Genomic DNA, 16,152 nt, shown 5'->3' on the forward strand with positions numbered 1-16,152 from the left:
CTTCAGCCCGGGAACAGGAGGAGAGTGAGAGGGAACTGCAGGAGCACGCAGCAGCCTGTGCACAGTGAGTACAGAGAAGTGCAGCAGGAGGGCAGGAGCTGCTCTGTGTGTTACACAGGCAGCAGGCAGGCAGCTATGGGACACTAAACAGCTATAGGTCCTTATTGTTTAGTGTCCCAAACTGCCCTGTATGACACATGTCTGTGGCCACATGTATACTGCCCCTGGTCCAGTTCTCCTGTCACTGTGTCATGCTGCCAGTCACCCTGGGGTGCACTATACTGCCCTCACTGACAGCATGGCACAGGTGCCCAGAGCTCCAGACCAAGGGCAGTATATATATGTATATATGTATGTGTGTGTGGCCACAGACATGTGTCATGTGGGGATTTGATGGTAAATTCACCTGCATGATTACATGTAGATTTGCTGTTCAGTGCACCCACCCTACAACATACACATTACCCTACACACCCCCTCCCGAATTCAAAAATCCTTCATATTGCCCCTGGATGGGGGTAGTGCTCATCACTGGATGGGGGTAGTGCTCCTCACTGGATGGGGGTAGTGTTCCTCTCTGGATGGGGGGTAGTGTTCCTCTCTGGATGGGGGGTAGTGTTCCTCTCTGGATGGGGGGTAGTGTTCCTCTCTGGATGGGGGGTAGTGTTCCTCTCTGGATGGGGGGTAGTGTTCCTCTCTGGATGGGGGGTAGTGTTCCTCTCTGGATGGGGGGTAGTGTTCCTCTCTGGATGGGGGGTAGTGTTCCTCTCTGGATGGGGGGTAGTGTTCCTCTCTGGATGGGGGGTAGTGTTCCTCTCTGGATGGGGGGTAGTGTTCCTCTCTGGATGGGGGGTAGTGTTCCTCTCTGGATGGGGGGTAGTGTTCCTCTCTGGATGGGGGGTAGTGTTCCTCACTGGATGGGGGGTAGTGTTTCTCACTGGATGGGGGTAGTGTTCCTCACTGGATGGGGGTAGTGTTCCTCACTGGATGGGGGTAGTGTTCTCCGCTGTATTTGCTCCTGCTTTGTGATATAATTAGTGATGTTGGGCTTTCTTTAGCGGTCTGTTTATTATCAGTATGGTGGTATGTATCTTGTTGTACTGGTAATGGTCATCATGCAACAGTATTATATGTCCCTTATAGAGTGGTATTGTGTGATTTTAGGCTAAATAGACGTGTTGGCACTTTGCGATGATTACATGGACTTTGGTTTGGAGTTTGGGAACTCGGTCTCTAAAAGGTTCGCCATCACTGATCTAGACAAAGAGTTTGATCATAGGTGGTAATAGAGCCTGGAGTGCTCAGGCTCATTTGTATACAATCCTTCATTCTTGTGGTAGATTTTCTTTAAAGTGCAAACAGGTGCAGTAGTAAGTGGTTCTACCAGTAGGACCTCTACCACCAGGATGAAGGACTGTATGCAAATGAGCCTGAGGGGCTCCAGGCACCATTAACTCCTATGGAGCCCCTCAGGATCTATGTACTTGCACACACTATGAGGTAACCAGCAGAGCTCGTAGACGTGCCTCTGGCCATCTCCCGGGAAGCAGCAGGATGAAGAAGAACCAGGAGCCGCGGAAAGAACAGGAGTGTCAGAAGAAAGTATACAGTTTTTCTTCTCAAGTTCTTTAGGGCGCAGCCCAGGACTGGCTGTTCCTTGGCCCAGTCTTGTGCCCCGGCTCGCTGGTTGGGGACCCAGGAAGGTTCTACCATCGCCATAGACAGGGATTCTTTACTGTAAGAGCAGCGAGACTATGAAAATCTCTGCCGCAGGAGGTTGTTATGGCGGACTCTATGTACATGTTCAAGAGAGGCCTGGATGCCTTTCTGGAGAGAAAAAATATCACTGGTTATTGGGGGGAAAAAAATTTTAATCTTATAGATTGGACTGTATGGTCTTTTTCCAAACTTATATACTATGATTCTAGTGGATCTGATATCTTGTGAAGAAGTTATGAAAGAAGATGTGGGACTTACACGTACAATTGTCTGTGTGTGGCCAGGTTTAAAACAAAAATCCTGTGTATCTGCCATTTGAACCAAGAAAAAGGGACGTGTTATAGGTACTGATGCAAGAACACAATGGTGATAACAATGAAAAAGTCTTTATTACAATAAATACAAATGTACACCCAGTGTATAAGCCAAGACAATAAAAACAATTAAAAAGCACAGTAAAGTGCTGAGTCTCAATATAGCAGCAATAGAGGTATAATGTGCAAAGATAATGAGCACTTGTTGCTATAGGCAACCCTATGAATATAATGCTAACAGGATAAGCTGAAGAGGTTGCTGAGCCGACTACCCTGTATGGCCCGGCGCAGCCTGTGCATGTCTTGTGGAAATAAGAACTACAAGTAATACATAAGTAGGAGTCAAGCACAGGACAAATGTATCAAAATGCCATCACTGTTCATTGCCCAATTAGTAAAAATAGAAAGTGAGTTCCTGTACCATATATACTCACGTATAAGCAGAGTTTTTCAGCACAATTTTTGTGCTGAAAATTCCCCACTATATAAAAAAATAAAAATAATCTCAGTACTCACCATTCCGACGGCCCGGGCAGCTCCTCTTCTATCTTCATGCTGACATCATAGCTGTCCGCTGGCCGGGCCGTGCGCACAGAGAATTCGCGGTCCTGGCGTTGGACTGAAGAAAGAAGTACATAAAGATAGAAGAGGAGCTGCCCGGGCCATCGGAATGGTGAGTACTGTGTTTTTTTTTTTTCTTAAGAGCAGGCGATCTACTACAGGGGGCTGGCTGGCTATCTACTACAGGGGGCTGGCTGGCCGGCTATCTACTACAGGGGGCTGGCAGGCTATATATTGGGAGGCTGTAACCAATGCATTTCCCACCCTCAGCTTATACAAAGTCAATAAGTTTTTCCAGCTTTTTGTGTTAAAATTAGGGGTCTCGGCTTATACTCGGTTCGGCTTATACTCGAGTAGATACGGTAATTACATGGTAGGTTCTGTTTAAGGTCATTTAAGTATAGTGATTGCTGTCAGGGGATTATGAAGGTTGAATTTTATAGATATTGTGAAATGACTTCCTGATGTTTCATTCCCAGAACACTACTGAGTAGCTTGATAAATCCAAAGCCAAAATCCCAGAAGCAATGTGACCTTTTTGGAAAAAAAAATTCCAGTCCATGCTGCTTACAGCAAGTCTGGCCCAGAAGCTTGTGACAGGATAAAAAATAATATATCAAATGCCTGCAATGTTGTTATTCCGGTTTATCATCTCGTTACACTACAGGGATTTACACTGATTAATAGGAGAGGATAAAGTCAGCACGTACTGAAGGAGTAAACATGTAAAGGTCAACGCATCTCAATGTCCTAAACTACATTCATAAGACAAAGACATATTCACGGATCACAGCCATAGCAGCCTCTAGCATGTTGGGAGGTAAAGAAGTATTACTGGGATTGTATGTTTTCATGCTTAGTGATACCAAAATTTGTCATTTCATTCAGATATTTAGAGTGGACTACAAAACTCTCTCTCATTTTAAAGGGTTATAGCCTCAAACTTAAAAGACTTCTACCACCATGATGAAGGACTGTATGCAAATGAGCCTGATGGACTCCAGGCTCCATTAACACCTCTAATGCCTGGGGCCCCTCAGACTCATTTGCATACAATCCTTCATCCTGGTGTTGGATGCCTTTTAAAATTTATTTGATATGTTATTTGACAAAGCAACACAAATTTGTGAATGTTTGCATTTGTGAAGTGTAAAGATGAGACCAAAGTGACATTTTTTTGACCTGATAATGTAGAACTGACACAAAACAACTCCTTCAGGTGGGGCGACAAAATTGGTGGTCTGCTTGGCAAACAGAGGCCTTATTGAATTTAACACGATATATTGCTAGTACATCACCCTACTGCCTGTGCCATCTACACCATGACACCATGCTTCTGCAAAGACACTCATTTACAGACACACACATTTACAGACTGTCAAGTGAAAACTTCCCATGAAAATCTGCATTAAAAAGCATGTTTTGTTAAACATGCGTTTATAATTTAGATTTGTGTTTTTTATAGTGTTCTAGTGTTTTTTTGATGCATATTTAAATGCGGATTTTAACCTGTTGTGTTTCACCTGATCTAATGTCATTTCAGGCAACAATCTGATTATTTTATGGTAAATAAAAACAACAACAACAAAAAAAAACAAAACAAGAAAAGGAACTTGAACATTATTTGACTTTCCACATTCAACAACAATTTAAACGTGGAAAAAGAACACATAGGGGCACATTAACTTACCCTGTCCGGAGGATTTCCCGAAAGTGAATTGTCCGATGACAATGCACTGTGCTGCGATTCAATAAGATCGTGCGCCTGACTTCCTGAATGTGTCGCTTCCTCGATCAGGTCCGCCGGAGTTCAGCATCTTCCTCCCCGTGTAAAGTGCATTGTATGCAACACAATTTTAAAGTTAAATCCAGCAGTTTGTCCGAATCAGTTGGATTGTCCCATGGCCCGCCCCCTAATTTGTGTCGCATGAAGCCAGCACTGCTGCGGCAAAATCCGATCACATGCACCAAAATCCTCTTCTAAATGCCTGTCCCAGCGGCACAAATCCAAAAACGGCGGAATGACTTTTTCCAAATAAAATTCACTTCAATGCAACTGTATTATGCAGATAGCCTTCGGCCCTCACAAGCTTGTGTTCATCTCACATTACGCTTGCAGCATGCAAGTAATGCGCTGCATCCGCTCCCTATAGCCATCCATTGCTTCCACTGAGGGCATACATCACTCAGGCAGAAAAAAAAGATGTAGCTTGCTACAGGATGTTTAGTGGCCGGACAGAGGGAACAACTATGCCTCCATCTGCCACTATTTGTATACGCTAAGCGTAAATGTCGGGTAAACACCCAACATATATGCTTAGTGTATACATTGACAAATAACGTGATTTGAACCCAGTTTTACAGCTTTTACAACTTTTATATCATTAAATACATTGTTGAGTAACATCACACATCCTCTATATTTGTTGCATTCAAAAATAGCTTTTATTTTTTATATAAAATACAAAAATGTACACTTTGTTTTCTTTCTGATGCACATACAAAAAGACACTTCTATCCATTCCATACAAATCAGCGTGAAAATACTATGCGCATGGAACCTGTAGAACATAGTTAAGAGCATTGTACAATTGTGCAATATATAGAATAGTCGATGGCTGGCTTATTAGTTTGAATGAAGCTTTAAAATCACCTTTTGCTGCTATTTGAATCTGAAAAACGTGTCTGATCATTGTAGTTTGTATATTGAAGATCAAGCACGTTATATGAATAATACAAAGGATATATTAACAGAGTTGATTCTGTGTGCACAGTGTAACAGATGGGATAGAAATAGCACAGCACAACAGTTTCTAAGGCTGGCCCTACTTAGAACGCACTCTGTAAAATGGACACTTTCTTAAGGGGAACAGTGGTCAGTAGCTACATTTCCTAGTGACATCGCCCCTCTAGTGGTCATTTTTCTCATATGCCTCCTGTTGAATTGACATTGCTACCTAAGTGGGCGAAGATGGTTTAATGTATCCTTGAGGAAATCAATGTGTGATCCAGTTCTATATATATATATATATATATATATATATATATTTTTTTTTTTTTTACTATAGAGCTCCAAGTATTAAAAACATAACATGCTATCAGACTGCAGTAACCACTAAGGAAAACCTCCATAGCTGACTGCATTGTACTTGCCTATCCACGGCAATGATCAATGTTATATGGGTAATGTCTATGCAGAGGATTTGGAGGTGTGTATTAGAAACAAAGCCCCTGCCATGTTAAAATATTTGTAGCATTCATATAAAGGTTTATTTACTCCACAAATAACCAATAGTAGTGATGCTCAAATTGTAAAGGGTCACAAGGATCAGATCCAATGGACTGAAAACTCATCTGATCATTATTGTGTTAACTCATTAGTGAGAAATAATATAACTGCATAATGCCGACTACTACGTGGCGGACGCATATGGTCATCTTAGTAAAGGATGTGAATAGTCAACTAAAATTGTCCTTTTTATCAGGACATTAGCATTATATTATTCACATTGCTATAATATGCTTCATGGGGCTAGAAAAGGGCTGAGATTTCTGCAAGGACGGTTCTCTAGGAAAGATTCCCTGCATTCCCCTCATAGGAAACTCTCTCAAAATGTACAGCTAATCTTACAGTCGCACACAAAACCACAATAAGGCTACATGAAGCCTAATCCCAGATTGTGGTCCACAAATGTCGGAGAAGAAATCCTGATATTTTAGTCCTCATTCTGCCACACGTCGGGTACTGAACAGTAATTGAATTACATCCTATTGTAAAATAGAAGCTACATATCAATATCATGTGTATCCAAGCATTTACAAAAGAGGAAGAAAACAGAAAAATACAATCATCAAAAATATTATAGCCAAATTATTGCCACGTTCCAACTCGTGTCCGCTTCTATAAAGGCAAGTGTGCAGATCAATCACTTCTATAGAGGCAGCTAAAGTGACACGCAGACTTAGTTACTTGCTCCACTATGGACAAGAACAGATGCGACTTGTGAAAGCTTGACACTCCTACATACATAAGAGGCTGGGCTGTAATATTCTTTTTATTACGTAGTGCGTATTAGGGAGAAAACTGTTAGAGCAGGTTTCCTTATCACAATGTTTTTCCTGTAAAGTAATAAGAACAATCGGGGGAGGATTACAATGTATTTGGAAAGACAGGTTAAAAGAGTCCATCCAATGTATGCTCTAAATGTATTCAATCATGTTCTTACATGGCTGCACAGTTTATTACACATATAGTTGAAGCAAAGTTGTACTGGTCTATACCAGCCAATCATATACTGAAAGGATAATCTTTAGGCATAACTTTAGCTATAAATGGTATATTAAGCTTTTTCATTGTATGTCCTAGTTACTGACAGATACGCTAAAAGTATCTATAAGGCCTCTTTTTCCATACATGTGCATCCATATTTATCCTACTTCTATAGATAGAAGTTATGAGAATATTCCAGCCATTATCTTGCATATGGTACCAAATGTGATATGTGTATATCCTTATGTCAAACCACCTTCAATAACCAAAGAGAAGACATAAAGAGTGTGTGTCACACTTGCTTCAACTAAGATCATCCACATCAAATCAAACCGTAATATGTGTAGTTCAGACTCTTGTTAGAAAGGTTAAAACATGCAAACAGTAAATTTTGGTAACTTTTTCAATATTCGTTTTTAGCAGAATGTGATCCACATAGCAAAAATTAAGTGCAAATTTATTCAGAAACATTATTAAATGATGCATAAGCAGAACAATCAGTTCCAAGAAAAATACTTCCTAATCTGTGTTTTCAAGATTGTCTGGCACTAGGCAATGTGCCGTGTATATCGTCTACACTCGTACACTTCCTAAATTCTAACACACAGTGATAAGACCTCTACCTGAGACTTCCTTTCTTCACACTCCACCCAAATAATTTGCTGTGCTCAATAAATCAAAGCTACCACCCTACCCATCACTCAGTATGCATATGCCTTGGTTGAGATTTGTTGTTTTTAAGTATACAATAAAATATATTTGGTATTTTCAAGGTTACGTAATAATTGATTTACCAAAGTTGACGTATTTTCTAAAAACAGGAAGGGACATTACATAAAGCATCATAAAAGGCCTTACATCCATACCAGCTCCTTTGACAATGAGAATAGCTACCATGGAGAATCCCCAATATTATTTCAAACTACGGATACAATACTCTATTACATAATTATTCTCATGCTAAAAAAGTTGTGTCATAGATCTTTGATGGGTTCTTAGTATATGTAATCTAAAACAAGTGAACTTAGAAGAAGGGTGTAAAAGTCCTACTGCCTACAGTCTAGTTAGAGAAATATGTATTCACTTTACAGAACTGAATTCCTAATTTGGAACTGCATTTCTCTGCAGTACATTGTGTAAAGATGCCACATAAATAGTATAGTAAACAGAGGTGGCCTCATTTTTGGCATTATACAAAACCCATAGTGGTTGCCAAGGAATTTACCAAAATTCGCTGGACTCCATATCAGGGGATGCCTCTCAACCTCCTCAAATCAGGGCTTCTGAGAAAGTGCTGATCAGAGAACAGAATAGGAATCAGACAGCTCAGATCTCTGTGGAGCGGTCTGACCAGAGAACTGAGCTGATTGCTTCCTCTTCTCTATCACTTGAAGAGCTGGGGAGTTGGCAGGTGTGGTACCCAATCTCTCTCTCCCCTGAACTAATATTGAGGACCTATACTGAGAAAGGGTCATCTGTACTTTTTTCCCATATAGATTCAATGACATTGAAAGGTTACCACTAGGTGTGCTACAAACAATAGTAATTGTGAGATCTGATAAAATCCAAACAATCTTAGGTAAGAAGGACAGAAAAACAAATTGAAACAAAAAGCTTACAAATGTCATTTGGATTTATAACATACAATTTTGTAGTGTCAGTCTGACTAAGAATTTATTACTCCCTGCCTTTTGCCACCATTTCCCCAGAAGTGTCCAACTTTAAAAGAGAAACCACTTTATATAGGATATGAGTAGCCATTGTACAGAAGTAGTTACTTCTAAGCATAGTATGCATGAATGGGATATCCATAAATATTCACACATACGTTGATATATTTTTTTAGACTATGCCACACAGATTGTATACAGATGTTGGCTATCCCTACATGAATGCCATGAGCTGCTAAAGCCTTGTATGGAGTGGCATTGCTGGTAAATACAGTCCACAGCAGCAAGAATGGCAGAAGTGGTTCTCATTCCCATTAACAGGTTTTGGTAATTGCTGGGTTAAATGTGCTGAAAAAATCTGCTTCCGTGCTGGTAGATCAAGTTTTACCATTACTCTCCAATAATTCGAAAGAAAGATGAGCCCTGGTGGGAAGGGTAGACAATGTGAAATGTAGCTGGACAGTGAGACAAAAGCAATACATGAATGTATACTGAAGAATCACAGGCATTAGGTAGAAACATGTAGTCTTACTGGAGATATTGGTAGCATTATAAATTACAGTCATAGTATAAAGAAGAAAGTGCATGCTGCAGAAAAGGTATCAGGGCTGATCTAATACATTTGTAGTCCCCAAGACGAATCAACTCAATGAAGTCACTCAAAAGTCAACCAAAAAACTGTCCGTCGCACAAGCTGGATAAGCTGAGGCTGCTCATCTGAGTTTGTTCCATAGTACTCAAAGCTTTTTGATATACTCGGGCATAGTTCTTGTTCAAAGAGGGTTTAATGCATGGTTGGTTATCCAAATGCCACAATCCAGGACATATGTCACTGAGGAATCACCGATTAGTGTTAAAATGAGGTAAAAACTTGTCCCAGATATGTTTCAGTATGAGACCTACAACAAGGTCCATAATATAAAGTAATGGAGGTGACTATGTCTGTGTCCCTCTGTGAGTTTAAGAACCACTTGATCATCACTAGCAGATCAATGACCCAAGGAAGTGTGCAGTTCTCCGGGTAAAAAAAGTGGACCCAAAGCTGGTATGTGTTTTGGGTGATGTCTTGTGACTCCAGTTACAGTTTTCATCTTTATTCGTACCTTTAACTTGGAGTGTACCACAACTAAAGGAAGAAACTCCCTATCAGGTCCAGTCGTGCTATATAAAAGTTGGTTTCTGAAACCACCTTGTGAGGACATAAAATGGCTGCTGCCTTTGCACACTTGAGATGGTGGGTTCCTCTTGGCAATTTGCTTCCTCTCAGCTTAGTAACATGTTCAGACTTAAGGCCATTATTACCATCACACGGTCTGTGACGTGCCCCGTTTGCTGATTAAGACCTCTAGCAGCCGAAGTTTAGCCTTCATGTGCTTATACTCGATGTACTCTTCTGCCATGGGACTGCGGTCTTCTTTTTGAACATTTCTACAGTAGCAAAGAGAATAGTACATGTTAACATGAGGCAACATTACTGCAAAAATGTATGAACCATAAACGTTACAGTTCCATTGACCTATAAAGAATTCACAGCAATGAAGCAACAATGCAAGGGGCCCTGTCTTTACATCATTGTTATCAACATTATTGTCTTAATACAGAATAGCTGGCAAGCTTTGCAGGTCCAGACTATAAACATGATGTTACAACATCTGTGTAGAAGTTATACTCTTGATCAGAGACTGCATTAAAGCCCTGCACAAGCGTCACAGACACTCTCACATGCAGTATTACTCTTTGAAAAGGATCCCATGTGTATAAACACGCACTGACTTTTTACTGTGACTGAAGCAACTAAGGAGCTGCAGCAGCAGTTCTGCCATGTCTGCTGCTGACAGGAGATGGAGGAGGTGTGGAGCTATTGTGGAGGCACAGATGACTTGTTCTCTATGTGAGCCCGAGGCCCCGAGCAGTGCGGCACCCGGACACAGCCCCTCCCTGACCTGATGTGGTTTCTCTGTATCCGGGTTAGGGGGGAGGATCGACAAAAAGCAACACCGACTCTACATGTGATGTCTCTGGACTATAGTAGTTGGACATATGAAAGGCTGGGGCTGTGCCAGAGGAGCCACATGAAATATGGAAAATTGTATATGAAGGTGCATCTCGCTGCCAACTTTCAGTCAGTTTTCAACTGCCAACTTCTCATCGGCTAAAAATACTCCTAAAAAATGGTGAGAGAAGTATTATTACCCTTCTGGAAAAATGTTACTGCGACCTCTGCCCTTGATACTACCATTGTATGGGGAAAATGTGAGCAGGGTGTATTCATTAATTGAGCCGTATAAAGATTATTATACAGGACATCCAACATAAAAGTTAATAATACAAGAAAAGGACACAGCGCACTCACCTTCCATTCTGTCTAAAGAAATTGTCTTCAAAATCTCTGAGTTTCTTTCTGATCCGTTTCTTTTCTTCCCTTGCTTCCTGAAGCTGTTCTAAGAGTTCTGACCTGGAAGAAAGAAACATGGAATTGGGTTATGCTTACGTCTCTAGGGACACCTTATAAATAGATGTCAATGGCACTTAATATTAGGCTCTGTCAACTATCATGATTTCCTTCACAAGGGTATAATGTCAGCTTTCTGTCAGGGTTCCAGCAGATAGAAAGGGTCATATGCAGAAGAGTAGAAGGTCTAATGTGCCATGTGCACATAAGACTCTACTCTTCTGCATGTACTGCTGTACACTAAAAGGTGCATCATACTGGATGAAGAATAAAGGAGAATGGAAAACAAATTCAAAGCAAGGACCAATCCTAAGTGACACAAAAAGATGTTTTCCCTTCTTAACATAACAAATTTGTAAATCCACATACACTGATGCAGAATGCAGGTTGCCAAGTCCAAGGTCTTGAGTACTCTTTGACGGGGTCTTGTCATCCACTGGCGACACAAAGCCATCAGCTTCATCTTCTAGTTGGTCCAAGAAGCTCCGTACAGTAAAACCAGGCTTCATGGTTACTGCAAAGTCAGCGTTTACATTGCCCTCATCTTCTGAACCTTCCTCTTCCTCCTGCATACATAACAGTCAGCAGGTCACATTAATGCAATTCACAAAGATTTCAAGCGATGGTAGTAGCGTGGTCCTCAGGCAGTGTAACAGGATACAAAAAGGTAAACCACATTAGTAGTACACAAAACACCACAACACAGTTAGCAGAACATATACAAGGTAATGATTCTTTACATGCTTCTTTGACCAGGCAATGTTTTTCCTTCAACCCTACACCTACACATTTACAGTATTCAGAATTTATTTGCAGCCAGCCTGACACACAACCACTCATTTCTACCTCAGTAATCCCAGGCAGGTCCTAGGTCTGGAAATGTACAGAGCCAGAAGTAAAAGGGTATGTTAAAGAGCTACACCAACTCCTATTCACATTAATGTGAATACTTCCAGTGTACATTTCCAGAATAAAGGCTGCCTAGAGCTCCTGGTAAGTGCAGGGACAACATTGTGGTTCATGAGTATCATAACTGACCTGGAACCCAGAAATCCCCTTTAACCACTCTAGAGCAGAGAGTTAGTTAATGTCGTTGAGTCCTTGCTAATAGATGCAAATGACCATTTGGTTTAGATTGTGTCCAGTGGCTTCCATGCCTTGGGCTACTGCACTTGAATATGTAATTGTCCTGTATGTGTGTTTACTTTTATTTTTACCAGAAATGGAAATGTGGATAAAAAGAAATGGACCTTAATAACCATTGCCAACGTGGACTGATTGGATTATGACAATCTTTCACAATGCTGGCTGACTCGTAAGTTGAGACTTTAATGAGTTCACAATATGTTGAGGAAAGAGAGCCACCATAGCTATTATTTCTTATTTTTGCTTAAATTGTATCAAAATGAAGCTAAGAAAAGTATCAAAATCCAGTATAACAACCACCTTTGGTCATGTCACAGAATATGCAACAGAATTTGTAAAAACAATACTGATCAGCTGTTTGAAGAGAGAATATCAATTGGACTAGTGCTGTGGCTTTTCCACAAAATGGTCATGCCTGGTTTTAAACTTGAAACCCATTTACATAAATGAGACAGAGCTCCAAACAAATCATGTTAATAGACACGACATCACAGGCCATGTGACTAATGGACACGACATCACAGGCCATGTGACTAATGGACACGACATCACAGGCCATGTGACTAATGGACACGACATCACAGGCCATGTGACTAATGGACACGACATCACAGGCCATGTGATTAATGGACATGACATCACAGGCCATGTGATTAATGGACATGACATCACAGGCCATGTGACTAATGTACACGACATCACAGGCCTGGGAAACAGCTGCAGAGCTCTTTGAAGCAAAGCAATGGCATCAAACAGCTTATCAGTTTACTTAAATTAGTTGATTAAGGACTTCCATCTATTATCTCAAGGTCCTACCATTTCCCAAAGTTTTATAGTAAAAATATCAACGGATAACTCCAAGAAACATTCATTTGTTTAATAGATTTGAACGTCATTTGTCTCTTCAGTAACACAATTTCTGTACATAATTATATGTATTCATCCTAAAGCTATGTAAATATATTTGATGCAATGAGTAATCCAACATCAATGCAAAACTTACAAAGAACTATAAAAGCAAAACGTCACAGGAATATAACAAAACAAGCTGCAAAATCATCTTGAATTTAGAACACAAAAGCCAATGCAATCAGAGCCATAGGTAATGTATGGAAGCTTGTACACATGTGGCAGCTACTGATTTCTTAGAAGCACTGAAAGGAATGAAAGCACTAGTTACAGAAAGACAATCAGTAATAAGTGGTTGATTGCTTTGTGGGATTTTGATGCAAGTTTAGCAGTCATTGTCATTAGCAGCTGAAGTCTTAAGATTACCTCCTTGAAGAAGGATGCTGTTTCACCCTCGATTATTGGCTGCAGCAAAGGGCTTCTCCGCTTGCTTGAGGGGGATCCCTGTGATGAGTGTTAACAAGTAAGTTACACTGTGATGCCCTCTATCTAAACACATCCCATGCTCAATAGCTACCATGTTTAGTTTGTGCTCCCTTACTGGGACAAGTTGGAATTATTGAGTTCAACATATAAGGGAGTTACTTTAAGAATTCTAAATAAAAGAAGTTAAAGTCTATCTCAACTTGTGCAATGAAAACATATCTTCTAAGCAACATTTGTTTCAGAAACCAAACACCTTATATTACTGCAGTTTACATACTAACCCACTCTGCAATAATATTAAGAGAATAGGCATGATTTACTATGCTGAATATATGGCATAAACTGAGTCCCTGGACAACACTACCTATTCTATTTGTCTGAATATATTAGGATTAGTAAATCAGTCCTCATTATCTTATGGCAAATAAACATCATCATTCTCACTTGAGCCCCATTTGTACCTTGAGCCTGCCTGTATTTTAAGCAGCTGACATGGAAATTATACAGGAAAATACATAATAAGAAGAGGCATATAATAAACAAGTAAATATAAGCTTTACAAATAGGACATTCAAAAAGAGAAAATAACCCAATACAAACATCAAAAACAATCCCAAAAGTAAATATAACCACTTAGTATTTTAGCTGTTAACACAAATGTTAGGGTCCATTCACACGCGGTATGCCCGCCGTGCTAGAGAGGAGGTGACCCCTCCTCCCTCCATAGAGAATAGCGGCGCGCGGCCGCACACATGCCGAAAGGGCTTATTCACATGGCCGTCTGCGAGGACGTACATGCGGCCACATGTGTGGCACCGATCCGGCCCGCACACCGCAAAAAGATAGAGCATGCTCTATCTTTTGGCGTGTGTGCGGCCGTGCGCCGCTATTCTCTATGGAGGGAGGAGGAGTCACCTCCTCCTCCTCTCCAGCACACGGCGGTATACCGCGTGTGAATGGACCCAAAGATAGAGCATATTCTATCTTTTTGCGGTGTGTGGCTCGGATTGGTGCCACACATGTATCTGCGCCGCTATTGCCGTCTATGCAGACGGTCATGTGAATGAACCCTTACAGTGTACAGAGGAAGTATTTTGTCCCCCAAAATATTATGGTGTAGTAAAGGATTGCTAAAATTATCACAGAAATTAGAGCCATCCTTGGATTTAATTGACCCAGTAGCGATGGCTATAGATAAGCATCTCACCTACCCACCAATTAATTCATGTAGTAACACCGCATCTACAGAGGGAATTCCATATACAAGATCCAACAAAATACTAAACTGTTGAATAGCAAAAATGCTGGATGGACTTTGGTCCAACTGCAAGTGTTAGCTCTGTTAGTTATGCAACTAACTTTTACAAGGTTCCCACAACACATAAAGGGGCAGTTGTTTCCTCAGCCAAAGGTTGAAGTCCTACAAATCCAAAAAGCAAGCTAAGCACTGTGCTTCACAACCAAACTATATAAGCAATAATCCAAAGTGGGTGACCCCGACTCTGGCCACTCAATTGCCCCGACTCCGACTACTCATTGGTGCAGGAGGCTGGATAGTAGAGTGCAGCTGAGAAGTCCTTACTTGTCCCTGGCCCTCTCCTGCCACTCATTGTATGTGCTGGCACCGGGACCCAGAGCAGTCCCAGGATCAGGAGAAAAACAAGGGGGGGGGGGGGTTAAGTCAAGTACTTATTTAGCTGTACTGTACTGCTCCTGGTTCTTCTCCACATCCTGGTACAGGTCTCTGGGGTGGCATTTTGTATTGTTGGTGCATCTGTTGGTGCTGGTTACTATTACAGCCCGTTAAAGGGGTATCCCCATCTGGGCATTTACATTTAATTGAATTAATTTGCAATACATAAACATTTGTTCAATTCGATGTTATTAAAAAAATGTTCCTGTGTGAAGATAATTTCTCATAAATGTAGTGATGTGGTCCCTTAGAAACGAGATAGCTTCCTCGGATACGGCCACCTCTGCTGGAGGGATTGCACAAAGAAACAAAACGTTTTTGTATATGAAATGTCCGGGAGTTACTGTATGTCCCACAGCCGTCCTGTGGTAATGATTGCTCAATCCAGGAGGTCAGGCAGGACTCAGTAGCGCATGGCTGGCCACTGCTGCCAAAGTGTGAGGTGGTCATATCCGAGGAAGCTATCTCGTGTCTAAGGGACAACATGGCTACATTTATGAGAAATTATCTTCACACAGGAACATTTTTTCTATAACATCCAATTGATGAAATGTTTACATGTGGCAAATGAATTCAATTAAACTTAAATGCCCTGATGGAATACCCCTTTAAAGGTGAGCTGTATGACAATGCAGCCCTCAGATGAAAAAAGTTGCTCTCCCTTGGCCTAAATTCTTATATCAGGAGTAAAAGAAACATTTAAAGGAATTTTCATAATTTTCCTAAATTCATATGAAAATTTATTCAACTGTAGATCAAACTGTCGAAATTTATTAAATATCTGTGGAGTTGGTCCATGTCCATTTGATCACAACACCAACAAAATGGTCACCAGCTCCAACTTCATAGCCCTGCTAACTATTTAACCGGTAAGCAAATATGTAGCGTAATTGAGGCGTGCATGAATAAAATTCTAAACCAAACAATATAAACGCAGAAGGCAGGTGCACGTGATGATCCAGCCCCAGTGCTCCGAGAGCACCAATGATGAT

The 16,152-nt window shown here is 40.9% G+C and overlaps 1 protein-coding gene across 8 annotated transcripts in view; it reads right to left on the reverse strand.

Annotated features, from left to right (window-relative positions):
• Window positions 1-5,016: 5,016 nt before the first annotated feature.
• FAM13A (family with sequence similarity 13 member A) overlaps window positions 5,017-16,152 on the reverse strand; it is a 161,615-nt gene continuing 150,479 nt past the window's right edge. For 6 of the 8 annotated variants that reach the window (XM_072117632.1, XM_072117624.1, XM_072117615.1 and 3 more), the window contains 4 exons: window positions 13,408-13,485; window positions 11,356-11,552; window positions 10,888-10,989; window positions 5,017-9,962 (listed from right to left, as the gene is read on the reverse strand). In XM_072117632.1, coding sequence (XP_071973733.1) covers window positions 9,839-9,962; window positions 10,888-10,989; window positions 11,356-11,552; window positions 13,408-13,485 — 501 coding nt within the window. In that variant the 3' untranslated portion in view covers window positions 5,017-9,838. The remainder of the gene's footprint in view (window positions 9,963-10,887; window positions 10,990-11,355; window positions 11,553-13,407; window positions 13,486-16,152) is intronic. The other 2 variants (XM_072117668.1, XM_072117659.1) reach the window with 1 other exon arrangement.

This window comes from Engystomops pustulosus, chromosome 1 (genome assembly GCF_040894005.1).
Source record: "Engystomops pustulosus chromosome 1, aEngPut4.maternal, whole genome shotgun sequence".
Taxonomy (NCBI): Eukaryota; Metazoa; Chordata; class Amphibia; order Anura; family Leptodactylidae; genus Engystomops; species Engystomops pustulosus.